General features: G+C 58.7%; 4 protein-coding genes and 1 long non-coding RNA gene across 11 annotated transcripts; 2 read left to right on the top strand and 3 right to left on the bottom strand.

Annotated features, from left to right (window-relative positions):
* The first annotated feature begins 109 nt into the window (after window positions 1-109).
* On the top strand, window positions 110-5,003 carry HSF4 (heat shock transcription factor 4). Of its 3 annotated transcripts, none has more exons than XM_059667809.1 (13): window positions 110-237; window positions 865-973; window positions 1,063-1,190; window positions 1,290-1,414; window positions 1,703-1,778; window positions 1,917-1,981; window positions 2,453-2,555; window positions 2,791-2,918; window positions 3,042-3,269; window positions 3,996-4,101; window positions 4,174-4,239; window positions 4,364-4,433; window positions 4,695-5,003. In XM_059667809.1, exons 1-13 carry the CDS (start codon window positions 115-117, stop codon window positions 4,847-4,849), a joined length of 1,482 nt encoding a protein of 493 aa, XP_059523792.1. In that variant the 5' UTR covers window positions 110-114; the 3' UTR covers window positions 4,850-5,003. The 3 variants fall into 3 exon arrangements, with proteins under 3 accessions (XP_059523792.1, XP_059523791.1, XP_059523793.1); XM_059667808.1 differs by having other exon boundaries at window positions 4,364-4,439; window positions 4,701-5,003; XM_059667810.1 differs by lacking the exon at window positions 3,042-3,269 and having other exon boundaries at window positions 4,364-4,439; window positions 4,701-5,003.
* On the bottom strand, window positions 231-5,580 carry LOC132217494 (uncharacterized). Of its 2 annotated transcripts, XR_009448902.1 has the most exons (4): window positions 5,117-5,578; window positions 1,851-1,968; window positions 824-1,647; window positions 231-401 (listed from the first exon to the last, which is right to left on the bottom strand). It is a non-coding gene; the product is annotated as an uncharacterized LOC132217494 (long non-coding RNA). The 2 variants fall into 2 exon arrangements; XR_009448901.1 differs by lacking the exon at window positions 231-401 and having other exon boundaries at window positions 428-1,647; window positions 5,117-5,580.
* Window positions 5,581-5,595: 15 nt separating this feature from the next.
* On the top strand, window positions 5,596-9,629 carry NOL3 (nucleolar protein 3). Of its 2 annotated transcripts, none has more exons than XM_059667824.1 (4): window positions 5,596-5,973; window positions 8,482-8,788; window positions 8,929-9,330; window positions 9,434-9,629. In XM_059667824.1, exons 2-4 carry the CDS (start codon window positions 8,494-8,496, stop codon window positions 9,439-9,441), a joined length of 705 nt encoding a protein of 234 aa, XP_059523807.1. In that variant the 5' UTR covers window positions 5,596-5,973; window positions 8,482-8,493; the 3' UTR covers window positions 9,442-9,629. The 2 variants fall into 2 exon arrangements, with proteins under 2 accessions (XP_059523807.1, XP_059523806.1); XM_059667823.1 differs by lacking the exon at window positions 5,596-5,973 and having other exon boundaries at window positions 8,929-9,229; window positions 9,266-9,330.
* Window positions 9,630-9,940: 311 nt separating this feature from the next.
* Window positions 9,941-18,801, bottom strand: MATCAP1 (microtubule associated tyrosine carboxypeptidase 1). Of its 3 annotated transcripts, none has more exons than XM_059667814.1 (7): window positions 18,718-18,801; window positions 14,180-14,805; window positions 13,954-14,097; window positions 13,539-13,671; window positions 12,368-12,673; window positions 12,182-12,279; window positions 9,941-11,256 (listed from the first exon to the last, which is right to left on the bottom strand). In XM_059667814.1, the coding sequence occupies exons 2-7, from the start codon at window positions 14,747-14,749 to the stop codon at window positions 11,092-11,094; spliced, it is 1,416 nt and encodes a 471-aa protein (XP_059523797.1). In that variant the 5' UTR covers window positions 14,750-14,805; window positions 18,718-18,801; the 3' UTR covers window positions 9,941-11,091. The 3 variants fall into 3 exon arrangements, with proteins under 3 accessions (XP_059523797.1, XP_059523795.1, XP_059523794.1); XM_059667812.1 differs by lacking the exon at window positions 18,718-18,801 and adding an exon at window positions 17,861-17,979; XM_059667811.1 differs by lacking the exon at window positions 18,718-18,801 and adding an exon at window positions 17,359-17,848.
* On the bottom strand, window positions 18,374-25,452 carry EXOC3L1 (exocyst complex component 3 like 1). Its single transcript, XM_059667795.1, has 13 exons — window positions 24,654-25,452; window positions 24,270-24,430; window positions 23,970-24,189; window positions 22,766-23,378; window positions 22,569-22,686; window positions 22,309-22,434; window positions 22,104-22,204; window positions 21,788-21,898; window positions 19,385-19,514; window positions 19,169-19,291; window positions 18,934-19,089; window positions 18,718-18,842; window positions 18,374-18,630 (listed from the first exon to the last, which is right to left on the bottom strand). The coding sequence occupies exons 1-13, from the start codon at window positions 24,697-24,699 to the stop codon at window positions 18,441-18,443; spliced, it is 2,220 nt and encodes a 739-aa protein (XP_059523778.1). The 5' UTR covers window positions 24,700-25,452; the 3' UTR covers window positions 18,374-18,440.
* Window positions 25,453-26,531: the final 1,079 nt, after the last annotated feature.

The following is a 26,531-nucleotide window of genomic DNA, read 5'->3' as shown; positions in this document are numbered from 1 at the left end:
CGGCGCGGGGAGGCGGAGTAGGGCAGGGCGGGCGGCAAACACAGCACTTTCCGTGGCTTTGGCCAGACCGCGGCGGACTGGCCGAGCGCTGAGCTGGGCCGAGGAGACTTCGCCATGCAGGAGGCGCCAGCCGCGCTGCCCACGGAGCCGGGCCCCAGCCCCGTGCCCGCCTTCCTCGGCAAGCTGTGGGCGCTGGTGGGCGACCCGAGCACAGACCACCTGATTCGCTGGAGCCCGGTGAGGGCTGGGGCCCCTGCACTGCCCCCGGGCACTCGGGATCCCTCCCCGTCAGTGAGCATCCTCTCCCGCCCCGCCCCCGCCGGGCCGGCTGTGGGCTCCTCGGTTCAGCGGACCAGGATGGTTTATCTTGGAGGGGGTGTGCGAGATGGAGGTGAGGTGACCTGTGGGCGAGGAAAGAGAAAGAGCCTTCTGGAAACTTAAAGGTTCTTTATGGTCATTTAGTTGCCACACCAACCCATCAGACAGATCGGAAAACAGAGGCCAGAAGAGAAGGGCTGGGTCTGATTCTAGTTCAGAGTCGCATCACGGTCTGGCACCCCCCCCCCCCGCCCCGCCCTGAGGGGCTGAAACCCAGGTCTGGCCTCTGCAGCACCTTTCTGAGAACCTGGTACGGAGCCGGGGCCCAGCTGGGCTAGGGATTCATTGTGATCACTCCAGGCTAGGCCTCGGAACTGGTTCTAGCCTGGCCTCATCCCTGGTTCCTGAGGGACAGGGTCCCGGAGCGTGTGTGTGTGTGTGTGTGTGTGTGTGTGTGTGTGTGTGTGTGTGTATGTGTGTGTGGCCCTGGACCGGCACCACTCACGTTGTCCTCCGGTCTCGGTGGGAGGGCGGCGTTCTCCGCAGAGCGGGACCAGTTTCCTCGTAAACGACCAGAGCCGCTTCGCCAAGGAAGTGCTGCCCCAGTACTTCAAGCACAGCAACATGGCGAGCTTTGTTCGGCAACTCAATATGTGTGAGTCCCTAGGTCCTGGCCGGAATTGGCGGTGGGTGACTTGGTGCGAGGGGATGGGGCCATTTACGGCTCCACGCCGCACCCCGCAGACGGTTTTCGGAAGGTGGTGAGCATTGAGCAGGGAGGCCTGCTCCGGCCCGAGCGCGACCACGTGGAGTTCCAGCACCCGAGCTTCGTGCGCGGCCGGGAGCAACTACTGGACCGCGTGCGGCGCAAGGTGGGGCAGCCTGCAGGGGCCAGGGAACCCGGGTGGAGGTGCTGGGACGGCTGGCCCAGTTTCCTGTGACTCAGGCCCCACCGTGCCTCCCACCTGCAGGCGCCTGCGCTGCGCAGTGACGATGGCCGCTGGCGCCCCGAGGACCTGGGCCGGCTGCTGGGTGAGGTGCAAGCTTTTCGGGCAGCGCAGGAGAGCACTGAGGCGCGGCTGCAGGAGCTCAGGCAGTACGGGGTGGAGGGGGGCGGGGAGAGCTGGGGGAGAGGGAGGTCCGTGGCGCAGAGGAGGGCGGGAAAGGGGTGGGGGAGCGGGGAGTCTGGGGGAGAAGATGCTGAAGTTCTGGGCAGCCTTCCTCTCCCGGGTCTTGGCGCCTTCATCCAGACAAAATGGGCCGGGCTGTGGAACTCTGTTCTCTGTGGATGATGATCATCCGGGTGGTTGCGAGCTGGGACTTGCCAGTCTGTGGGGAGTGGTGACTGGGACAACTCTCAGCCCCTTCCCACCCCCTCTCCCAGGCAAAACGAGATCTTATGGAGGGAGGTGGTGACACTGCGGCAGAGCCAGGGCCAGCAGCACCGGGTCGTTGGCAAGGTATCTCTCTCCCCCACCGACTGACTTCCTCTCCCGCTCCCGAATACGCCCTCTGCCAGTCCTCTACCCCACCTGAAAGTGCCCTGTTAGGCTGGGGGCAAGGTCCAAAGGGTGAATGAACCCTTTGTTCCTCTTCAGCTGATCCAGTGTCTCTTTGGGCCACTTCAGGCTGGGTCCAGCAGCACAGGAGCTAAGAGAAAGCTGTGAGTGAGAAAGCTAGGGACACCCACCTGCCCCCCACCCCCCATCCACACCTTCCCTGCCTCCTCCTCCAGAAACCCCTTCCTCCGGAGTCCTCATCCCTCTCCCTCTATCCCAGTCTTCCTCCCCCCAAGGCCATCTCCCCAAGACCCCCCTCGTAGGACTTTCCCCTCGCCCCCCAACTTCACCACCAAAACCCAACTCTCAGATCGCTCAGTTCTACGACCTTATCCCCAAATTTCCATACCAGCATCCCCTTCCCCTTTCCCCCAAAGCATCCCAACATCAGAGGGTCTGGGGTTCTACCCCCAGAGGGCCCCCATCTCTGGGGGGAGCCCCTTCTGCCTTCAGCATGTGACTGATGCCCTGGCAACAGGCCTCAGCTCTGCTGACTTGGCTGCTGGGGCCTGTGGGAGGGAGGTGGTGCAGACTGTGGGGCATGAGCTGAAATCTGTATCCTGCCACCTGCACAGGTCCCTGATGCTGGATGAGGGGAGCTCATGCCCAACGCCGGCCAAATTCAGTGCCTGCCCCCTACCTGGTGCCCTCCTGCAGGACCCCTACTTTATCCAGTCCGTAGGTTTTGCTTCTCCTTCCCTGCCTAGGGCACAGCTGGGCTTATGGAGAACCTTTTCCCTCTGCCTCTCCCCCCAAAAAGAGAAGATGGAGGTCAGCCTCACCCCCACCCCCAGACCAGACTCCCCAGCATGGGCTGCAAATCTACCCCCTTAGACCTGGTCCATGTGGGTACTAACTGGGTCTGGATTACCCTGTGGCTTGAGGTGAAGGGTTAGGCCTAATCTACTTACAGCCCCTCCCAGAGACCACCTTGGGCCTCAGCATTCCTCACAGGGCCAGGGGACCCACCATCTCTGACATCCCGGAAGATTCTCCAGCCCCTGAAGGGACCAGGCTTCTTCCCTCCAGTGGTGGCAGGAGGTAGGAGAAACAGACAGGGGCTGTCCTCTGGGCAGCCTGTGGGGGGGAGCCTGGCAGTCCAGATGGCTGTGGGGTAGGGGAGAGGTCAGTGCCAGGTCTGGTTGAAGCTTTTCTCTGGCACAGGGAGAACAGCCAGGCATTGCTCAAAGAAGAGCCAGCCAGCCCAGGAGTGGACGGCCTGGCTGGGCAGGCTCTGGCCCCAAACGAGTGTGGATTCTGTGTGACAGCCCCACCACCACTGCCTGTGGCTGTGGTGCAGGCCATCCTGGAAGGAAAAGGGAGCTTCCGCCCTGAGGGGCCCAGGGGTGCCCAACAGCCTGAACCAAGAGGGCCCAGGGGGGTACCTGACAGGTGAGCAGAGAACCTATTCTGGACTGTGAGCCCCGTGGGCCACTTTGGCAGGTAGACCAGCACCAACTAGGCCCCTGTGACTTCCCAGCCTTGTCTGCCCCCTGGTGGCTGAGGAGGATGTTGGGTACTGTGCGATGACCTGATTTCTCAGAGCTGCTCTAAAGAGTACCAGCATCAGGCCCTAGCGGGTTTGGCTCAGCGGATGGAGCGGCCTATGGACTGAAAGGTCCGGGATTTGATTCCCGTCAAGGGCATGTACCTCGGTCGCAGGCTCCTCCCCGGCCCAGGCCCTGATCAGGGCGATATTTCTCTCTATCTTTCCCTTTCTCTTCCACTGTCTCTAAAAATCAATGGAAAAATATCCTTGGGTGAGGATTAAAATAATAATGATAAGAATACCAGCATCGGAGGTCCTGGAAAGTGGAAACATCTCTGTGGTAGGGCTCGGGAATCTGCATTTTAACCGAGTCCATTGAGTGGTTGTAAAGATTGTAAAACACAACAGTTTGAGAACCACTGGCATTGGCCATTGCATAGGGAGGGGACATGTCCCAAGACCCCAGCTCTACAACCCCGTCCTCAGGCCAAAGGTAGGAGGCAGAGACATCTTATGTGCCCCTCTGTTCTAGATATTGTCAGATTTAGACCCCGATGTGTCCAGGTTCCTTTGGAACCTAACTGGAGGGGGAGTGGTACTGCAGGCCAACAGCAGTTCTCTGTGAACAGGGGGCCTCTGGGCCTGGAAGGCAGGGGCCAGAGCCCAGAGAGCCTGCTGCCTTCAATGCTACTTCGGGCCCTCCCTGAAAGTGTGGAGCCTGCAGGGCCCCTGGATGTGAGTACGCCTTCAGCAGGACATGGGGCTGTGCAACCTGGGAGGGGCACCATTGACCCAGAGCTCCCCCAGGTGCTGGGCCCCAGCCTCCAAGGGCGGGAATGGACCCTGATGGACTTGGACATGGAGCTGTCTCTGGTAAGATGGGGCAGAGGGCAGGGGTTTGGGAGTTGCTGGGCTAAGCCCTTCAGTCCATGGCTGTTCTCTCAGCCAGAGCCCTAGCTCCTTTCCTCAGCTGCTTCTGTGGGGTTCTCCCATGCAGATGCAGCCCCTGGTTCCAGAGAAGGGTGAGGCTGAACTGGCCGTCAGGGGGTTAAATTCTCCAGGCCCAGGTAATGGTCGTGGTGACCCAGAACCTGGGGGAGGCCCTGGTTGACCAGCACTACCATGATTGGGTGGGCTGGGCAGTTTGTGTTTGGGGGACACCCCCCTTGAGAGTTTAGGCTGCCCCCTAGAGAGCTGCTTACGTCACCCATCCCCTTACCACTGGGTGAGAGTGGGGAGGTTGAGAATGGAAGTTTCATCCTAGGGGACTAGAGGGCAAGATGGGCGAGGCTCCCCTTCCCTGCTGAGCACTGTCCCCCTCGTCCTAGGGACAGACTGCACTCTTGGGACACCACTCCTGCTGGACGTCCCCGAGGTTGTGGGAGGCCCAGCGCTCAGCCTGCCTGGAGCTGTAACCATTCAGAGCCGCCCCCCTGCGAGCCGGGCCTCCTACCTGGGTCCTGGGGCTGATCCCTCCCCCTGAGACTCTCTAGCGGAAGCCAGCCTGGCTGAGGGCTGCAGCCTCACGCCTTTCTCGCCTTCCTGTCCCCCTGGGGAGGCTGAGCGAAGACCCTGCTGCTCGGAGGCCCCCTTCCACTACAGTTCCAAGTTATGCACATAAACCCCATTGTTTTCTGTGTTTCCGGTCTCTTTTCTCTACCGACCAGGGAGCACAGAGGCTTTGGGGAGGAGGGGCGATTTTGCGTTCGTAGAAGCGTCCAGGTCCCAGAGCTTTAATGGAGAAACTCACTCCTGGAGAGGGGAATGCCCCGGCATCCTGCTCCTAGCTCCTCGGCTTGGGCCTGGGTCCTCCGGCCCAGACCCACTGCAACCTCCGGGAGTGGGGGCTTTGGGGCCACACCCAGCTCCGCAACGAATCCGCTCTGGGGTCCTGGGTCAGCGGGTCCCCTTCTCTGAGCCTCCTCTGTGGTAGGTAGAGAGGGTCCACGAGAAGATGGGGGCGAAGCCCCTGGGAATCGCCAGGCCCGCAGTGGGCGCCGGTACGTGGGGCCGCGGACCACACTGAGCCCTCACTGACGCCCTGCGCCCCGGAGGAGCGGGGAGGGAAGGCGGACCACGCATAGGAACCCGAGCGAAGCGCTGCTCTGTGCGCCCGAGTGCCCGCTCTCCCCTACCCCTCCCGGTTCCCGGGTTCCCGGCAGCCCTGCCGCCCCGCCCCCGCCCCCGCCCCCGCGGCAGCTGCTGCTCCCACCCCGCCCCGCCCAGCCCTTTCTGCCTTGTCATCTACCCCGCCAAGGCTCCACCCGTGAGTGGGGCCGCACGCAGCCCCTGGGGGAGGGAGAAAAACTGAGATCGCGTGGAATCCGAGCCCCCACGGGCAGAGCCCCCAGATCTGAGCCCCGCCCCTCGGCGAGACCCTAACCCTGGGACCCCGTGGAGGGGAGATTAAGGCGAGTCTGTGGTCGCACCTGCCAAAGGCTCCCGCAGTTTCCCACAACTCCCGCTCCGAGCACAAGAGCCCGGAGCCAGGTGGGGAGGGGGGCCGAGACCCCCCTCCCGCCCCCTCCAGGCCTGGAATTGGAGCCGCCTGGTGCCCGGGAAGGATCTGGCCCGTGACCCTTGAAGGACTGGCCGCACATAACTTAGGTACAGTATTTACTTCTGAGCTTTGAGTCTCAGAGGGCGGGCCTACAAGGACAGGACTTGGCAATGGGAGGAGGAGGCTAACATAAAAATAACTTGGTTAGGAGTGAGGGAGAATGAGGAGCTAGTCCGATCTGCCTCCTCCCTCTCTGCGCCTGTACTAGCGTAGGTTCTATATCCCCTCTCCCTTCCTGCACCTGGAGGACAGTCTTTGGAAACCTCAGCTGAAGAGGGTAGGGGTCCGTGTGCAGAGAGCTAGCGGCGTGCTGAGGGCATACACCGTTCACTGGGGTACACAGCAGAAGAGATGAAACCAGTCTGCCTATAACACACTCAGGCATTGGTGTGGACGAGGTGACATTTATTTGAGACTTGGAGGATGGGTCCACAGCTTGGAGGGAGGGGAAGGGTATTTCAGGCTTAAGGAATAGCATCTACTAAGGTTCAGAGATGTCAGGGGCTGAATTCTCCTAGCACTGAGGGTGGGGGAAAGTGGGGGGAAGCCTCCCTGTCCAGGAGGTGGGAGAGTGGCCAGGCCAGATAGTCTGAATTCTCTCTGATGGGCAGTGGGGAGCAGGGGCCAGGTAGTTAGGGCTGACATTCTGCTGGGCAGGAGGCCTCACTGTAATTCAGGTTGGAGCAAGTCAGATGGCAGTTCTGTCCCTTGGTCTCTGATCCTGTCTTCTCACCTGTAAAATGGGGACAATAAACCCTGCCCCAGAGAGCTGTTGTCCACCTCTGTGCTGTGGGGGTGATGAGATGGGAGTGAGAGGCACTCAGAGCGACTGTCAAAGGAGATGAGGTGAGGATGGTGGGGTTGAGGGGGGTGCTGATAGATACTCGCTGAGAGGTGGGATAGCAGCATTTGTCACAGGTGGGGCATGAATGGAGAAGGAGGGGTAACGGGTAGTGGTCCTAGTCTCTGATCAGTTACCTGGGGGGAAGGGTTGACGCTTCAATATGACCAGGGAGGCATAGCATGACACCAGGTGGTCATGAGAGAGAGACCTGGGAGGCCGGAGGGGGCTGGGACCAAATCTGCTCTCCCAGACCTAGAACCTGGTAAGGAGGTAGAGGAGGGGACCCAAAGGGAGGATGAGACCAGGAGGGTGCTGTGTGGACAAAACTAAGGCTGGAGGAAATAGGCTGAGGGAGTGGTCCAGGGCCTGACCTCTGTGCCTCTTAAGGCCAGGGGCCTGGCTGTTGGGTCAGGCCATCCAAGAGGGATGGGCCATTGTCCTCAGATGTCAATAAGTAGACACAGCAGATTAATTTCTGCCTGACACCTGCTGTTTGGTAGAGACAATCTCTCATGTGATGCAGGGAGGAAAACAGTAAAAGTTCAGCAAGCATTTAAAAATAAATGGTTGGTAGCTTTTTTGAGTTTGGCCCTGGGTACGTCAAGATGAAGCAAGAGATGGCTGGGAGTCATTCCCAGCGCAGCAGGGAGACAGCTGGGTTGCAGGTGATGCCGGGAGATCTTGGTCAGAGCTAGGATTGAAAAGAATTCAGATATCTCTGCTCAGGGATTAGGGAACCAGGAAGGGCCATGAGACAACATTGGGGTTGCAACATGGTAGTGGCCTTGGTGAGGGGGTGCAGGGGCAGGCCCTGCCCTGAAAGATGGATCTCAGGGTCAGGATAAGGGGTGTGGTCATTCTCGGGTGGGTGAGAGGAGCAGGGGAGGATCTCAGCACTGTGCTCTAGGTGAGGAGGGGAGTCAGGGCTCTCAGGGTCTAGGCTGTAGGTGAAACCAGTGGTTCTCAACCTTCCTAATACCACGACCCTTTAATACAGTTCATGTTGTGGTGACCCCCAACCATAAAATTATTTTTGTTGCTACTTCATAACTGTAATTTTGCTACTGTTATGAATCATAATGTAAATATCTGATATGCAGGATGTATTTGCATTGTTACAAATTGAACATAATTACAGCACAGTGATTAATCACAAAAACAATATGTAACTATATATGTGTTTTCCGATGGTCTTAGGCGACCCCTGTGAAAGGGTCGTTTCACCCCCAAAGGTGTCGCGACCCACAGGTTGAGAACCGCTGGTTGAGAACCGCTGGCTATGGAAGTAGCAGATAGACTGGAAAGGACTTGCAAGCTGGGTGTGGGATCTTTGCCTGTTAAGGCGCGGGAGCGGGTTTGTGAAAGAGAAGTTCGTTTGGATGAACTGGGTCTGAACAAACGGCAGTATCTGCAGGCAGCTGGGGCTCAGGAGGGAGGTCCTGGTTGGGGAGAGCGGTCAGAAAGTCAAGGTCCTGGGAGAGTTGAGGTGGGGAGGGCCACACCTGATGTTGAGGGACCCAAGGAGAAGCCGGAGGAGGAGACAGGACTGAACCGGCCCGAGAGGCTGGAGTAGAGAGTCGGTGCTGCGGCCTGTCCTGCCGCCGGGGTTAAGGTGAACTTCGACCCCAGGCACCGGTGTTCACTGGAGCCCTGGGAGAGAGGTCAAGGGCGGGGAAGCCCTGGCCCCCAGTCCCTCTCTACCCCTCCCCAGGGACCCCCCAGAATGGGCAACTCGCAGGAGAGACCGTCAGAGACGATCGACCGCGAACGGAAACGCCTGGTAGAGACGCTGCAGGCGGACTCCGGGCTGCTGCTGGATGCGCTGCTGGCGCGGGGCGTGCTCACCGGGCCGGAGTACGAGGCGTTGGACGCGCTGCCTGATGCCGAACGCCGGGTGCGCCGCCTGCTGCTGATGGTGCAGAGCAAGGGCGAGGCCGCCTGCCAGGAGCTGCTGCGCTGCGCCCAGCGCACCGTGCGCGCGCCGGACCCCGCCTGGGACTGGCAGCACGTGGGCCCCGGTGAGCGCGCGCGGGGCGGAGCCTAAGGCAGAGCCGGGGCGTGCCGAGGGCGGAGTTCTAGTCTCCCCCAGAGGTGGGCGTGTGCGGGGGAAACCGCGGAGGGGTAAACTGAGCCCGAGACTCTCCCACCTCCACCCCAGGCTACCGGGATCGCAGCTACGACCCTCCTTGCCCAGGCCACTGGACACCGGAGGCAGCCGGCTCAGGGACCCCATGCCCTGGTCTGCCCAGACCTTCACACAGTGAGGAGGCCGGGGGTTCTGAGAGCTCCGAGGCAGTGCAATCCGGAACCATGGAGGGCCCCCAAACAGAGTTAGAAGCTGAGGCCTCTGAAGGGCCTGAACCCGAGTTGGAATCGCAAACGGATCCGGAGCCAGAGGCAGAACCAGAACCTGAACTGGAACCAGAACCCGAGCCAGAGCCGGACCAGGAGCCAGAGCCAGAACCTGAGCCAGAGCCGGTCCAGGAGCCAGAGCCCGACCCAGAGCCTGAGCCTGAGCCGGAGCCGGAGCCAGACTACGAGGCAGAGGATGCGTCTGAAGGTGTTAGGCTGCCCAAACCCGGTGCCAGGTTTGCGGGAGGTTGTGGCCCCGGGGGCAGTGGGCGGGCCCCACCTGACCAACCACTTTGCCCCTTCATTTCTAGATTCCTGAGGGCCGGCGCCCTGACTGGCCACTCCCCATCCAAGCCCAGTGGAACCTGGGATCCCGGCCTGGCTGGGTTGGATTACCACCCAGGCTCCACCTGGCCCAGGATTCGCTGGAGTGAATAAACTGTGGAGGGTGGGTCTGGGCTCTCGGTGATTCCGGCCCTTTGCCCAGGAATAAAGGTATGGACCTGTGCTCTGAGTCAGTGACCTGAGTAGCCCTGTGCCCACCACCCAGTCCTCAGCCTCATTTCACCAATGGCTCGGGCTGCACCCTAGAGATCCCAAATCCAGGGGTCCAGTGACACAAGGGCCAGACTTGGGCCCTTTTATCTTCCTGAACCAGTGGGCAGGTGTTGTCACCAGCCCTATTCCATGGAAGCCCCTGGGCCTGGGATGGAAAGCCAGGGAAGGGGGACTTCTCTCCACGTAGGGAGGGCTAGAGCTGAGGGCCCTGGGATTAAGAGGAAGAGGAAGGGATCTTGGGTAGACAAAGACCACACAGCTTCTTGTCATTGTTGTTTTAATTGTCTGGCTCCTCTCAGGACGGGGAGCTCAGTGGGGGCTTGACCAGTGACTGGCACACAGATGGCGTTCAGTACCTTTCACTGACTAAATGAATAAGGGCTTTCCAGCTGCATTTCCAAATTTTACAGATGAGAAAACTAAGGCCAAGGGTGGGAGTGGGCCTGGGGCAACCTCAGACAGCAAGTCTGAGGTGAAACTGGAAGCAACAACCATCTCTGCACCTCTCCTGGTCCAGCGGGGGCTCAGGATTTGGGACAGGTAGGTGTCTGCCCCTCAGGTTTGATTATGGCTGCTGCCAGGCTATGCCAACCTCTGTCAGAGACCAGCTGTGAGGGTGTGGACAAAGACGAGGACAACAGAGGCCTGAGGAGGGGGTGGGGGTAGGAGCAGGGCCTGGTGAACTCTCGGGCTCAGCTCACAAGGCCTGAAGGACGGTGTGTGTGTGTGTGTGTGTGTGTGTGTGTGTGTGTGCGCACGCGTGTGTGCGTGTGCTGAGATGGGGGCTAGGAACAGTGGGTGCCTTCCAGAGGAGCCTGTCCCTGAACCTTCAGAAGCTGCTGCCTCCAGCCCCAGGAAGGAGAGCACATAAATAGGGAATAAATACATGCAGTGGGAGAGGCAAAATGCTGGAAAGCACATCCCAGCCCAAATGGGTCTCTACCTACTAGGACCCTTGTCCCTTGAGTCTGTGTGAAAGCCAGGACCCCAGGCTCAGGTAATCACCCCAGAAGAAGAGAGACCCCACCAGGGCCCAGTGAGAGGTAGACAGCATGAAAGCTGAAGGAGCACCAAGGGGCCGGGTGGGGGAAGGGAGGCTGGAGTACGCAGATACCCAAAGTCATCTCATGCAAGAACAAGTTTCTACTCCCAAACCATCCCCCATCCCCATCCATGCTCAGCTTCCCTGCTGCCCCCAGGCTTCCCCTCTGTCAACAGACAGGCGGGAGGGCACACTGTTTGCTCAACATGCTGCTGCTGGCCACCAGGTCCAGGGAGGCTAGCAGGGAACACACTCCTCCCTCCTGAGATGCTCCTGTCCCCTCAGCTTCCCCAAGAAACACCCGGGCTGTGGAAGCACAGAGCAGCCCTCTTCCTGGTCAGGGGGACGGTCTAGAGCCCTCAGCCAGTGTCAGTTAGGCAGCAGGCGGCCCAACTCTGCTTCGTCCAGCCGGTTGGTGGCCATGATGTGCTCCAGCTGCTGCCGGTAGCGCTCCAGGTCCTGCATGAAGTGGGGCACCCGAGCATTGTTCAGCACCCCATAGGGCCGCAGGTAATCTACATCCTCATAGGACACCTGCAGGGAGGAAGCTGGGCTGAGGGGTAGGCAGAGGCCCTGGCTTTCAGGTGGCTGGTCCCAGCTCTCTATCAATGGTTTATTGCCCCGTGCTCCTGGAACTCCTCCCTGTCTCCTCCTGACCCATTCCCAATGTGATGTATCCCCAGGCACAGTCCTGGGTGTCTGCTCTTTCTCTTAACACCTTCTTTTATCATCTACGCCCTACAACCCCACTCCTGTCTCTAGCCTAGCTCCCCCAATTGCCTTTGAACACTTTCTCCTAGACAGCCCACAGGTACCTCAGACTCCCCATGGCCAACACGGAATTCTTAGGTGTCAGATTATGCCAGGCACTCTCCTGACAGCCCTCTAGGTCAGATTCCAGGGAGGGGGCTGGGACCTGTCACCCTCCCACTCAGGGTGGCCACTGAGCTCAAGGGTCCCCACTCTCTGAAGAGCTCCCAAGCCTGCCCCTCCCTCTCCAACTGCATGGCCACTGCTGGGTTAGGCCAGACACCATCAGTTCTGCAGGAGTGATTAGAAAGGCCTCCCGCCCCCCATTCCCTTTCCTAGGTCTCTCTCTCAATCCACCTCCCATCTGACATCCAGCCACAACTTGCTTAAAGCTCCTCTGAGTCCCTATTGCTTCAGATGCAGTTTACCTTTCTCAGCTTGGCACAGATACCCAGTGCTAGGGACTTGGTCCCTGGCCATTTCTCCAGCCTCCATCTCCAGCCTTCCTGACTGCTCCTTTGGTCTGGAGTGATGCAGTATCTCCACACACACACCTGCAGGCTGGGTCAAGCACCTGCCAGGCTGTCATTTCACCTCCACCTACCAGAGAGGCCTGGCACCAGTCTTCAGTCAAGCACCCATCAGAGGCTCAGGGAATACTGCGATGAGGAGAGCTGGCTGGAACCTCTGAAGGCCTGTGGCCACTCACCTTGCCCAGCGAGGCCAGCAGCGGGAAATCGATGGTCTGGCGGTGCCGCAGAATGCGCACGATGCCATCCAGGTACACCTGGTCTTTGCTGAAGCATCCTGTGGGCATGGGAGGGCCATAAGCCTCTACACCTGAAGCCACCCCCGCCCCTGCCCCAGCTCAGGGTACTCCTCAAATGGTACCTACCTGGCAGCGAGGTGTCGGTCTGGCCGCGTTTGGCGCGCACGCAGTACTCCCAGCGCACGTCTGTGTCCTGCACGTAGCGCGCCAGGTCCTGGAAGAGCTGGCGGAAAGACAAGTGCGCGGCTCGGTAGATGGTGTAGTAGAGCAGCGCCGCGCGCCACAGGAAGGGCTGCTTGCGGAACAGCACGCTGTGCAGGCTGGCCAGGCCCTCCTCCGTGGGGTTCGCTGGCCGCAACCTGTATTGCAGCCGGCCCTCGGCGCTGTGCCAGGGCTGCCGGGCATTGTTCACGCCTCGCAGGTAGTGGGTGCCTGGGGGAGGGCGAGGGAGGCGGTGCTGGGCGGGTCATCCCGGAACCCTCCTGCCAGGCCTCTAACTTGTACTCATGCAGGTATCCTCATGCCCCTAAACTCAGGCTCTCCCATAGCCTCTCCCTGCCACCCCTGTCCCGACTTACAGACTCATCCAACCTCAGGGGCACCTGCACCCAAGGACCCATAGAGTTTCACATGCAAGAGTCCTCCTCCACCCATCCAGGACTACACACACACACACCTCTCCCAAACTCACACTGCTTCCCAGCCCCCTGGAGAGGACAGGAACTCACACACCACCCCAGCCCCACATCTTGCATGCCCTATTGTTTGGACAGTCCGGCTGATGTCCCTAGCAAAAACCAACGTTTACTCAGGGCAACAGAATTCTAGATGAGGAGGGACAGGCAGAAAAGAATAGCAGTTTGTGTCCCCCGCTTTCCTTCCAGCCTGGCCTACCCCCTCCTATACCTGGCTCTGTGTGTCCTCAGCCAATTCCATTCCCACCCTGGAGGGCCTGCATGTTGGCTGGGCTAGCGAGACCCTCAGTGTTTTCCCTCTGGCCTGTCCAGGCCCCAACAGCCTGTCCCCACTGCCCAGGGAAACCAGAGAGGAAGTGGAGGGAGGAAAAGATACCCAAGAAGGAGTGAGAGATGAAGGTGAGCCCAGAGAGGGGCAGGCATGTTCGGGCCTACCTCCCTGAGCCAGAGGGAGGAGGTGACTACTCATGAAAGGAAAGGGCCCTAGCCTCAAAGGTAAGTGGGGGAAAGAGAGGGGTGGGGTTTCTGGGGCCCCTCATTGTCCCCCCACATCCCAGCCCCCTCTCATCCCTACCTGCCCACCCACCCACCCACACCCTGACCTATCTCGTGCCGCAGCATGCCTTCCAGCCAATACTGGCGGGCTCCGGTCAGGTTGATGGCCAGTGTTGGTCTGCTGTTCTCCACCATCATCACTGCCTGGGACAGCAGGTCTTCACTCAGCTGCACCACGACCTGCAGGCAGCAGCAGTGCTCAGGGCTATGGCCACCAGCCCTGGGGCCAGTGTGCAGGTGGTCCCACTAATAACGCCACAGGGCATCCAGGCTGGACACTTGGCCAGGACACCCACCCTTCGCCATCTCTGCTCAGAGCCAGTTCCCACCTTACTAGGGCAGGGACAGGGGCTTGCCAGGGGTCTGTAGCTGGCCAGGTGTGGAGCTGGGCCTGGCACCACCCACCGGTCAGGCCAGTTTGGGTCAGGTAGAAGAGGGTGCTCGAAGGCAGAGCAAGCTCACCTCCCCGACACAGCCCTCCTTCTGCATGTATTTGCGCACAATAGACCAGATCTGGCACTTGGTCAGCAGCTGGCCCCCAGTCGCAGCCTCAAAGTCTTCGTAGGTGCCAAACTTCTCCAGGACAGCCTCAATGATGCCAACTGCCTGCACACAGGGTCCAAGTGGGTGGTCAGGCCAGGCCTCTGGGGTGGTCAGGGCCAGGGTGAGGTGGGCAGGCTAGACTGACCTGATGGATGAACTGTCCAGAGGCCTCACAGTACTTCTCCAGCACAGCCGTAGGCACGGGCTCCTGGTACTCGAACTGTGGGTTGTAGGTGTAACAGGACTGGAAGAACTTGTCCCGCTCACTGTCCATGTTGGTTGGCCGCAGGGCCATCAACAGGCAGGGGCTCCTGCTGGCACCACGGCCTCCGGACTTTTGAGTCTTAGCAATGTGGGGCAGGGAGGACGCAGACCGCAGGGTGCCCCCGCCTAGATCCCGTCTGCGTCCAGGTGGGGCCTGACTCTGGGTGCCACCCCTGAGTCGGCCAGTATTATTTATGGTGTAGGTGCTCTCACTGCGGCGCATGTGGCCACAGCGGCCCAAGCGCAGCTCTGAGAGGGACTGCAGCTCAGGCCGGGGCCGCAGGGCTGAGGAGACCGACAGAGCCAGGGGCAAGGCCAGGGACCGAGGCCAGGGGTACAGCGGTGTTCCATCTCGGTCTGAGGGCTTCGGCCTACGGCCCAAGGTTGCGCGCCTGGCTGGTGGGCTGGGGGGTGACTGCCCATACACCTGAGCCCCTGAGTCCAGCACCATTCTGTTCTGGGGGTCACATCCAGCTGGGCCACTCCAACTCCCCACACTGTTGACTTCTGGGGACACAGAAGGGCGTGTGGAGGCCAGCATGAGTGGATGTGGCCTGAGGACCAGCAAGCCCTGTACTCTACACTGCCCTGGCTGGGTTCCCAGGGGCCTGGGTAGCTGCCCCCTCGCCCCACCTACCCCAGTGTCCATTCCCTCCAGCAGGCTCACCAAAGCAAGCTGGCCTGGGAGAAATCCGGGGGAAGAGTCTATGGATGGTCCCTGGAACACCTTCAGCCTGTGAGCTCCTGCAAGCAGGCCTGAACCCCTACTCGTGATTCTAATCCCTGTGCTCAGCACCCATCTAGGCTGCAAGCTGGTAGAATGTAGCCTCAGCGGCCAGGCTGATGGGTGAGGGGGCCTCACTACCTTCTACCTGCCTCCTATCTGTAGCATTTCTCAGTTCTCCCTCCCCTCCCAACCTCCCCCATCCCCTCCAGCCCATTAGGCCTCGGTTTGATTGCCTGCATGCCCCTTGCTTATGCTCGTCCCTCTACCTGGAATGCTCTCTCTCCACTGGACCATCTGTTCAAATCCAATTTAGAATCAGCTCTTAGGGGTCAAAGAGAAATTTTAGTAAATCCAAGCCAATCCCTGGTCTGTCCCCTCTCAGAGGCATCTTCCTAGTTGTCATCCAAGGCCAGTGCCGGGGGCACTCAGCCCTGACTCTGTACCAGGGCTCAATCCAATGCTGTTTTTCTCCAGCCTCTGAACTCCCGCGCCTGCCTGCCTGCTCAGGGACACACTGCCAGCCTTTCTCCTCTCTTCTACATCTCCTACATCACCAATATCTTCTTCTCTGCTGGATTCTTTACATCAGCATAAATACATGTGTTATTTAGCCATCTTAAAAAACAAAACAAAGCCCTAGCCAGTTTGGCTCAGTTGTTAGAGCATTGGCCCACTCCGACTGAAGGGTCCTGGGTTCAATTCCCATCAGGGGCACATCCCTTGGTTGCAGGCTGGATCCCCAGCCCCGGTCAGGTCGTGTGCAGGAGGTAACCAATTGATGTGTCTCTCTCACATCGATGTTTCTCTCTTTCTGTCTCTCCCCCTCCCTTCCTCTTTCTCTAAAAATCAATGGAAAAAATATTCTTGGGTGAGGATTCACAAAACAAAACAAAAAACCCACATACTCCCTCCAGCTGTTCCTCACTGCAGCACATTTCTTTCTTTCCTGTTCTCTCTCTCTAAAATATGTTTTTGTTGATTTTAGAGAGAGGAAGGAAGAGGGAGAGAGAAATATGGTTGAGAGAGAAACATCGATCAGCTGCCTCTTGCCTGCCCCCCACTGGTGATCCAGACCGAAGCCAGGGCATGTGCCCTTACCTGCCAGGAATCTAACCTTTTGGAGCATAGGATGACAGTCAGCCACTGAGCCACACCAGCCAGGGCTCCTGACCTCTCTTAAATTTCACTCCAATTAGGCTTTCCCCCCAATCTCTATTGAAACTGATCTGACCAAGGTCATCAATAATCTTCTTATTGATCAGCAGCACTTGACACAGTTAATCACTTCATTCTGGACACAGGTTCTCCACTTGGCTCCCCAAATCTCCTACCTCACTGGCTGTTTGCTCTTTATTTTATTTACTTATTTATTTATTTTCTGGCTGTTTGTTCTTGATCTTCCTTCCTTACTATCTTCCTGACCTCTTAACACAGTAGTGCACTTGGAAACTTATATGGAAACTTCTCTCCTCCATTTGTGCTCACTCCCTAGGGAATCTCATCCATTCTCATAATTTTAGGATCATCAGCCCAGACTTCTCCCATGAACCTCAGACCAGTGTTGCCAGTTCTCAATTCCACATGTTTTTCCTGGAATGTATAGTAGGCATCTCAAACTGAACATGTCCCCTGTCAGGAATGTCTTTCCCCCGTATAACTGCAGTGGTCACTCTCTCCCTTACCTCATATTTTGGCACAAATATGTTATTAGAAAAGCCTCTCTAAAGCACACTCCATAAAACAGTAAATCTCCTCTCCCTACTCCACCACAATTCCCCACCCCCTTCCTTCCGGTTATTGTTCTCTGTAGCAGGTACCTCCATATGAAGTACAGCGTATTTAATTGTTAGTTATCTGTTTTCTCCATTTGAGTGTTCACAGTGTGTCCCCAGAGCCCAGAGCAGCTGTTCAATAAATGACTGCACCCAAGAGCCCCTTTCCTTCTCAGAACTGGAATCATTCCTTCCATGCACTTTGTTTTCCCATCTGGATCTGATCCCCGCTCCCCCCCTACCCCCCCACCCCCCACTCCCACCCCGCCCTCCACACACACACATTCCTTCCACCCCACCCAGAGACCAGCTGCTTAAAAGGATTTCTGGCCTCAGGCTTCACTCCCCTCAACTAACTGTGCACTTTCCTGGACTTCTCAGTGGTCTCCAAGCCTCTACCTGGACCAGTCCCCCTTCATCTTTCCTTCCACCCACTTCTTTGCAATGGCCAGAATACGCCTGTGTCTTTTATGTCTCAGGCCCCTCTGCCAAGAATGCTTTCCCAATGTCTCCCTGGAGCAAACTCCTATCCATTTTTTCAGGGCTTGGTTTAGGCCTCACCTCCTCCGGGAAGTCTTCCAGGCGTCTTAGAGGCTCCCAGGGCGCCTAGGCGGCCTCTTTACCGCCCTAGGTTGTCACTGTCGTAGCCTAGGTCCGTGTCCCCTCACCATGTCCTGAACTCCCTGAGGGCAGGGACGGGTCTGATTCACCCCCATGTCTCAAGCATCCAGCACAAGATGCAGAATGAATGAAGGATGGCGAGGGGAGGAACCCAGACTGAAGGTGGAGTCCGGTGACAAATGAGAGGGTGTGGCCTGCGCCAATGGGGAAACTCCCGGAGAGGATAACGTGGAAGAGGAGCCAATGGGGACGGAGATATCTAGGAGGGGCGTGACCTGTAGCCAATAAACGGCGGGGGATGAGGCAAAGGGCGTGCCCAATGGAGGGCGGGGCCAAGAGACAATAGAAGGGGGATTTCTCGGTAGGTGAGGCGGGGGGTCCCGTCGCGCGCCTTCTCAGCCTCTCCGGGTAAAAGGGTTCCATCCTCGGGTCGTACCCCCACCTGTTCGCTGCTCTTTTCTCCGTCACCGTTCCCGCTCCGAGACATCGGTCGCCGGCAGCCCAGCCCGCCGGAGTTGACGCCCGGGACGCACGCACTCGGGTGCGCGCACGCGCACGCGCGCGGGTTCGCGTCCATGTCCGCAGCCGGCTCCGGAGAACACAGCTGCGGGGGCGGGGCCGGGCAGGGCCGGGGGGCGGTGTCAGCCCTCAAGTCACGTCCCTAGGCGGAGCGTTGTCCTGAGCCCGCCCGCTCCCCGCAGGCCAGGCGGGTTTCAAGGCTTCCGGTGGTACCCGAGTCAGGGCTGGGGAGACTCGAAATCACTGCTTCGGCGCGGAGACGTGGGGGTGCAGTCCGCTCACGGAAGCCGGGTACTTGGGAACTGATGCCGGGACAGAGGGGGGCAGCCGGAATATCTGGACTGGAGCCAGGATACCGTAGGCGTGTCCCTGTCCTGGACCCCCTAACGTTCGCGGACACTTTTATTTCATCCCCCCGCCCTTCCCAACACACACAATTCAGGCGTACGGGGGTGGTGGTGGGGGGAGCGGGCACACAGCTTTATTCTGCGAGCAGGTGAGAGTCAGGCACAGGACCCCGAGAAGAGGCAGGAGGATGGAGAAGGTGTAGGTGCTGGCACAAGGCTGAAGAGTGCGCGGCGACCCGCGCGAGGCGAGGGCTGCAGGCCGTCCTGCAGGGAGCTGAGTGCGGCTTGGCGCTGCTCTCGGGACACGTCCCCGCGCAGGTCCAAGAGGGCAGAGACATGTTCCTCGCTAAGGGGGTGGGGGGGGACCACAGCGATGTATCAGCCTCCCCATCCCTCCCAGGTTCCTTCTCCCTTTCCGCCCCCATCCACGTACCTTACGTCGGGAAATTGTTGCCGAAGGCTTGCCACCTCGAGGCCAAGCATCGTGGGGTCGTGGAGGTTCAGCAGCTTCCGCAGGGTGAGCAGCACCGGCGCGCAATGAGCGCTCTCTTCCAAGCCCTGACCACGTTGGGCTAGGTCTTGAGCCCGCCCTTAGCTCCCATCCAACCACGGAGACTCACACCCACCTGCTCGCCCAACAAGCTCTTACCAAATCGAGGAAAAGATCCCGAAGCTGGGTGGCATCCTGTTGCAAGCGCTCGGCTGCCTGGTTCCGCTCGTCTGCACCGCGACACACTAGGCGGCCTTGCATCAGCGCACATAGGTACTGCAGCACCACCGCACGCTCCGTCTCGGCCAGGAGCACCTGCGGGGAGGGCTATCACGTGGGCCCAGGACACCTTTTCCATCGGCGTTCCACCCTCGCCAGCCTTTCCCCAACACACCTGGGATGCGGGGTTCCGAACACGCCAGAAGTTCCGGCAGAAGCGCGCTGTCCGCTCGCACACATTGTTCAGCAGCTCCGGGCTCGACAGCCAACGGCGCGAGGGCAGAGTCGCGAACAGGGGCTGGAAGGACGATCCAGACCCAGAATTTCCCCGCAGAGACTCCCAAACATACGCCTTATCTCCTCCTACCCTTATCCCCACCTGCAGTCTCACCTGGAGCTCCAGCAACAGCGCCTCCAACACCAGCCGGCAGATCCTCCTCTGCAACTCGTCCAGCGCTGCCTCCACCGGAGCCAAGGCCCCTGAGACCACCCCTTCGGGCTGCAAGACGGACACGGAGGAGCTGGACCAACCAAAAGTAGGGCTTCAGGACCAAGGCCAAGGCCCTCACAGCCCTCGACGGTCTGGCCGCTTGGGCGCCACCTAGTGGCGGGAGTGTGTGTGGCGGGACGGGGCAAGAAGGGCCCTCGCCTTCTGAAGGTCTAGGGCAGTGGTTCTCAAACTTCCTAATGCCGCGACCCTTTAATACAGTTCCTCATGTGGTGGTGACCCCCAACCATAAAATTATTTTCGTTGCTACTTCATCACTGTCATTTTGCTACTGTTATGAATCGTAATGTAAGTATCTGATATGCAGGATGTGTTTTCATTGTTACAAATTGAACCTAATTAAAGCATAGTGATTAGTCACAAAAACAATATGTCATTATATGTGTTTTCCGATGGTCTTAAGTGACCTCTGTGAAAGGGTCGTTCGACCCCCAAAGGGGTCGCGACCCACAGGTTGGTAACGGCTGGTCTAGGGTGTGCACGGGTGGGCTCAGCAAGCTAGAAAAGACACAACCCAGTCAGACCTGTTTCTAATTCCCAGTGAGACCTTGAGAAGGCCATGTCTTCCTGTTTCTGTTTCCTCATCGGTAAGGGGAGAGAGTTCATCACAGTCAAGAGGGAGTAACTTGTTTGTCTGACCTCTCTGTCCCCATCCTATGTAATAAAAGCCTAATATGCAAATTATCCCCTCAGGTGGTCATTCGACCCATTCAATCAGGAGACCGGGAGTTTGACCACTTGCTATGGTGTGCGCTGACCACCAGGGGGCGGCACGGAACATGGTGGGCATCAGCAATGCGGCACTGGCAGCGGGCAGCAGTGGAGGTGCTGCCAGCCCCAATGGGCCCCGACAAGAGTGGGACTGCAGCGGGATGGTGGAGCAGGTGAGTGGGGGCACTAGGCCAAAGCAGATGCGAGCGAGGCCTGATTGCTCCACTGATCACCCTGCCGATGGAGACCAGTGGCAGTGGTGGGGTGCGAGGCTGCTGCCCAGCTCCCAGGCGCTGAGGGAGGTGGGGGGGGGGGGCGGGGGGGCGGCGGCCCTGATCGATTGCCCCGCAGGCAGGATGGCAGAGCAGGCAGCACCAGGCCAAGGCAGGGTGCCAGGTGGGGCTGTGAGGCTGGGGGTGTGAACTGGGGCCCAATCTCCACAGGCCACCCTGAAGGACTCCACCTGTGCATGAATTCATGCACTGGCCCTCTAATCCCAAATAATATAAGACCCAAGGGGAGGAAATACTTTTCTGTTTTGATCACAGCTGTAACCTCAGACACAGAGTAGGCCTTGGTGAGTATACTATGTTGTAGTATGTTGAATTAATAAATACATGAGACTATGTGCTAGGCACTGTGGTAGGTACTTTACATTAAATGTGATCCTCAGAACATCTCATCTATCTATATAAAAGCCTAAGTGACCATCAGAACTGATGACCAAACAGGCTGTGTGGGGCGACCCGGCGAGCAGGGGGGGCAGTTGGGAGCAACCAGGCCGGCAGGCAGAAGCAGTTAGGTGTGATCAGGCCAGCAGGGGGGCAGTTAGGGGCGACCAGGCTGGCAGGGGGGGCAGTGAGGGGCAATCAGGCCGGCAGGCAGAGGCGGTTAGGAGCCAGTAGTCCAGAATTGTGAGAGGGATGCCTGACTGCTGGTTTAGGCCCGATCCCCAGGAGTACCTCGGCAGTTGGACATCCCCCAAGGGGTCCTGGATTGGAGAGGGTGCAGACTGGGCTAAGGGGACCCTCCCCGCTGTGCATGAATTTCGTGCACTGGGCCTCTAGTTATATATAAAAGCCTAGGCAACCTTTATGACTGGAGGACCTGCTGGTAGCTATGACGTTCACTGACCACCAGGGGGTAGATGCTCAACATAGGAGCTTCCCCTAGTGGTCAGTGCACTCCCACAGCCAACCTCCCGCTGCTAGCCAACTTCCCGAAGTCCCTCCCCCACGGCTGGCCCTGATCGTCCCCCATCAGGGTGGCCGGCCAACCTCCCATGGTCCTTCCCCCCTGGCCAGCCGACCCCAAACAGCCCCGATCACCAGCCAGGCCGAGGGACCCCACCTGTGCACAAATTCATTCACCGGGCCTCTAGTTACTCATATAATACTAATAAGAGAGATTAAGTAACTAGCCCAAGGTCACCCAGCTAGTAATTAGTAGTCTTAGGATTGGAACCACGGGGCTATGTGACTCCAAAGTTCCTAATAGACTAGTGAAGGCTGGGTCCATACTTAGCAGGTACTCAGCAGTCAGTGAAGGTGGGGTTCTGAGGGGGCCTTATGGTACCTGAGTGCCAATTGGTGGTTGAGGGCAGCCAGTAGGTAGGACACGTAATGAGGGACCACTGCTTCCCCTCTGAGGTGGTCTCGGGAGAATCGGATCAGAGCATCATTAAAGCTGCAAAGGACAGAGGTGGCGCCTGTCCCTGCTGTCACTGGTACCCCAACAATTTCTGTCCCAAGTACTCTGGCCCCCACCTCCAAGATACCCAAGGCACTGTTGCAAGGAGCCTTTCCCACTGCTGTGCCTTATTCACTCAGAGCCCCCCTGGGCTGCCCCAGGAGCAGGGCCGGGGTGGGGGTGGGCCGGTGCCTTGGCAGACCTCCTCAGGAACGCTCCCAGTTCTGACAGTGCCATGCCGTGCACCCGCCGCTGCAGTGACTCACTGACCAGGCTGGTCACTCGAATGTTTTCTTCCAGGATCTACAGGCAGGGATGGGCAGCCATCAGCAGCGTCCTAGTTCTGCCCCCCCACTCCCCCGCTTTCTGTATGAGGGCTGTCCACCTGGCTGCCACTTCCCACCCACCTGCAGCACGATGGCTGGCATTGGTGAGTGGTAGAAGCCGGATGGATCTGTGTCAGGCTCCCGCTCCCGGCCCCATTCAGCCACTTCCCCTTCCAGTGCCTTCTGCAGCCACTGCACCACACTTGCCTGGCGGAAGGGACAAGGGGCGGCAGAATGTAGCAGGGCACTGACCCTGCTAGAGACAGGTAGCCATGTGACTCTACAGATACAGTCCCACAGCTGGTGGCAGAGCTGCTCTGGACCTGGGCCCCACTACTCACCCGGACTTTGGATACAAATGTTGCCTCTAGCTGCTCGATATTCTCCAGGGTCAGGAGAGGTTCCAGCTGAGACACATCAGCCTCCGGCCCCAATTCCAGGCTCCCCATCATTTCTGGCCTGGTGATGAGTGGCCTAGTGTCACTCTGAGCCTGGGGCTTCTGACCCACCCACCTCCCATTGCCCCAGGGGCACTGACCCCAGGTACACATGCAGCGCCCAGTGCAGCAAGGTGAAGGCGTCGGAGGCTCCCAGCTCGGGCCCTTCCAGGAACTGCTGCAGGCAGCGCCGCAGGCCGCCGTGCAGGGTGTGGGCCCACAGCCGGACCACCTTGTAGTGTGGTGGGCAGCAGGGTGCGATCAGTGCCTCCGCTGTGGCCAATTCGGCTGGTAGAGCCACCCGCAGAGCCTCCAGCCACCCTGCTAGGGCCCCCGGTCCAGGCAGCAGAGGTGTCCCAAAGTGGACCCGCTCTAGGCCCTCCTCTAGCGCTCTCAGACAGCGCTGCTGCCAGTCCCGGGGCGCCTGCTCCAGGGGGGTTGTTCTGCCAGCCTCCATCTCCGCCACGCGCACAGCAGCCACCAACAGGGCTGGGTCCTCCCGGGCCAGCTGCCCTGCAGCCCCTACAGCTGCCTCCACAGCCTGGCCCAGTGCCTCAGCCAGAGGGCCCAGCCCCTCAAAGACTGGCAACTCCAGACCCCCCAGAGAGGCCCACGTCTCCTCTTGCAGCTGCTCCAGCTCCCTAAGGCTCACATATGCCTCCAAGAGCCGATGGGCATCAATCAGGGTCTGTGCGTGGACCACTGCAGCCGGCACTGAGGAGGGAGCAGAGGAGACAGCCCTGGGCCTCAGCCTTCCCACCTGTGCAATGGGTACAGGTTCAGATGCTGAGGCCCTGCGGCTGGGGTGATGTATAAAGTATTAAGTAACCAGTAGAGTAGACTTTTACTGAATGAATTTAATCTTATTAGAGAATAAAATATAACCAGGATAGTAGAGCATTGGCCAATCTGAAAGGACCAGGGAACGGCAGAGGCCTGTTGGGCCAGGTGTAAACCCTTGAGCTGATGGAACAGAAGGAAGTCAGGGGTCCTGGAGGGAAGGCAGGGAGGAACGGGAGGACATCCTAGTGGCTATTCACCCACGCTGTTAGGGAATATTTCAATGTAACAACCAGGGCGGCCAGAGCCACTTGACTGGGTATCAGTGCTGACTCAGACGTCCCCTGCTCGGAAACCTGAGTGAGCTAATTTGCACCCTGCTTTCTGTGCCACCTGAAGCCTGAGTTACTCTCTGGGAGGCCCTTGGTGTGTCCCTCCATGCAACCTCCCACTGGTACCCCAGCCCCTTAATGAATGTGTAGACTGACTGTTGGGGGCTGGAGCCCAGGGCCCTTGCACACTCACCTGCTCGCAGCCGGGGCAGCAGCTGAGACAGGGCCTGCAGTTGCTTGTGTTGGACAACCTGCTCCCGCAAGGGCTCTAGGGTCTGTATAGCCTTGGCCATGCCCCGGAGCAACCCACGGGCCTGGCCCAGGGCCTCACGGGCTCCTTGCACGGCCTCGAGGGCCTGTGCCAGTTGCCGCACACCAGTCTTCACACCCTCCAGGTATGACTGCACCACTGACTGAGGAAGGGAGGGAGACGGTGAGGCCTGGCCAGCTGGCCACCCACCCCCAGCTCTCCTGCCCCTTGCCTGATGCCCACCTTAATGCGTGCTTCCAGGGAGCGGGTGCGCTGTACCTCACGGCTGCGGTACTGGCCCAGCCTGGCCAGCTGCTCCGGCCGGTAGAAGATGCCTGAGGCCCACTTGAGTGCTGCACCCCGGGCCAGCTGCTCCGCCCTCTCCTGCTCCGGCCACTCTGGCCCTGGGCAGGAAGAGCCTGGGTAGCCATGTCAGTTGGGCAGGGCCTGAAGGAAGCAGCTGCTGACCCTGCTCCCCTTCCTGCTCCTCAGCCTGAAACCCCAGGGCAGTCTACTCCTCTCACTGACCGACAGAATTCCAGCCAGACCTGGCAGGGAGGGCCCAAGCCCACCACTCCCATCTTTCTTGCCACATCCCTCCCCCAACCCACCCAGAAGGGCTCATACCGGGAGGAAGTGAAGGTTGCATTTCGTCCTTGGCTGTGGGGTCCATTTTAGGCCCTGGAGGAGCCAGATCCGAGGTAGGAGTCCGGGTAAGGGTCTGGGCCAGAGCAGGCAGAGTAGAGGAGTTTTGAGCTGCAGGCTCTGTCTAGGCCTCTCAGAAGGAGGAGGGAGGTTCCTGCCCAGGCTCCTCAGCAAATGGGAGGGAGGCAGGGTGAGATGGGGAGGCACCTGGGAAGCCGCCTTTGCTGGGTTTCTCAGCGTTGCCCCTTCAGATGCCAAGTGAGGCAGGGTGGGCACAGGCCTCCACGGACCCTGCTCCTGTTCTGCGTTGCAGAGGACAGTTTGGTATGGAACTCACCAGGCTTGACCAGGCAGCCAGTTCTCCCTCCTCCGCAAACAGCGTTGGCCTTGAGGATGGCCCTCTCCCCCAGTCCTCACAGCAGCGCTGGGCACACCCTCCACTGGCTCCCAGGGCCTAGGTGGCTCTGGGTCACACCTCCGCATGCGGCCGAATTCCCCTTTCCAAGGAAGCCTCAGTCCCACCCCCCTGTCCAGAAGCCTGCCTCCTCTCTCCCCAAGACCACATGCAGAAAGGAAGGAAGCTGAGTCTCTGGCGTTTTATTCCCAACAGGAAAGAGCATCTGCGCTGTGGGGTGGGGTGAGGTGGGGAGGGCTGGGCCCACTTCCTTGGGGGGAGGGGGCGGTACTCCCTGTGATTATTAAGTCTTGACCAGTCCACCCAGGACCTCTTAGTGCTCAGAACAGACATGAACTGGATGGCCCCAATTTGGGGTGGAGAGTGAGGAGTGCAAACGTGGATGCAGACAACATCACAGTATGAAAACTATGCTGACAGGCCCTTCAGAGGAGGGTGTGTAACCTCTGCGGAGAAGTGAGAGATCACAGGCTGTTGTGAAGAATGTGAGCCCTAACCGGTTTGGCTCAGTGGATAGAGTGTCGGCTGCGGAATGAAGGGTTCCAGATTTGATTCTGGTCAAGGGCATGTACCTTGGTTGCGGGCACATCCCCAGTTGGGGGTGTGCAGGTGGCAGCTGATTGATGTTTCTCTCTTGTCGATGTTTCTAACTCTCTATCCCTCTCCCTTCCTCTCTGTAAAAAAAAAAAATCAATAAAATAAATATATATAAAAGAATGTGTATGGTGGGCTCTGAGAACTGTTTATCTTGAGAGTTAAGGGGCCACAGAAGGGACTATAAGGTAGTAATAATGTAGCGGGCACTAGGCAATCACCCAAATACACCCTCAGGACAAAGGCACTTGTTCCCCTCGCTGCTTGCAGTGTATGCTGCTGAGGTCTCACAGCTGAATCTCGAGGCCAGTGTTGGGCTACAAAGGCCCAGAACCCGTACCCCTGTCTGGATATGGAACGTCTTGGAAGGGCCACCCCAGTTTCAGAGCTCCTAGTAGGATGGGCTGGGGTCTTTATTATAACTGCATTGCAGTTTAATTCCTTCTCTGTCCATTTCTGCTTATCTTACAAGCGTGGATAAACTTCCTGCAGGCAGATCCCTGGGTCAAAGTCTGCTTCCTGGAGAATCTGACTGGGTAGAAATAATAAAAAAACGCTAAAAAAAAAAATAAATAACAAAATGATACCAGCAAACACAAAATCCTCCCTACATGCTGGGAACTGCTCTAAGTGCTTTACATATATTGACTCATTGGTATACGTGTTTGCATTGGCTGAAGAGTGGCTATAATTCTGTGGCCTCTGAGCACTGCAGGGTGGAGACAAGAGGAAGATGAGGCTGGGATCAGGGAAGGGGCGTGAGGCTGGAGACAAGAGGACAAGCTAGATGCAGTTAGTGCTTATTGTTTGGCAGGAAGTGAGCTACGATAATAGGATGGGTGACCCCAAGA

The sequence above is a fragment of the Myotis daubentonii genome, chromosome 15, assembly GCF_963259705.1.
Source record: "Myotis daubentonii chromosome 15, mMyoDau2.1, whole genome shotgun sequence".
Classification (NCBI taxonomy): domain Eukaryota; kingdom Metazoa; phylum Chordata; class Mammalia; order Chiroptera; family Vespertilionidae; genus Myotis; species Myotis daubentonii.
This window is presented reverse-complemented; position numbering and strand designations above follow the sequence as displayed.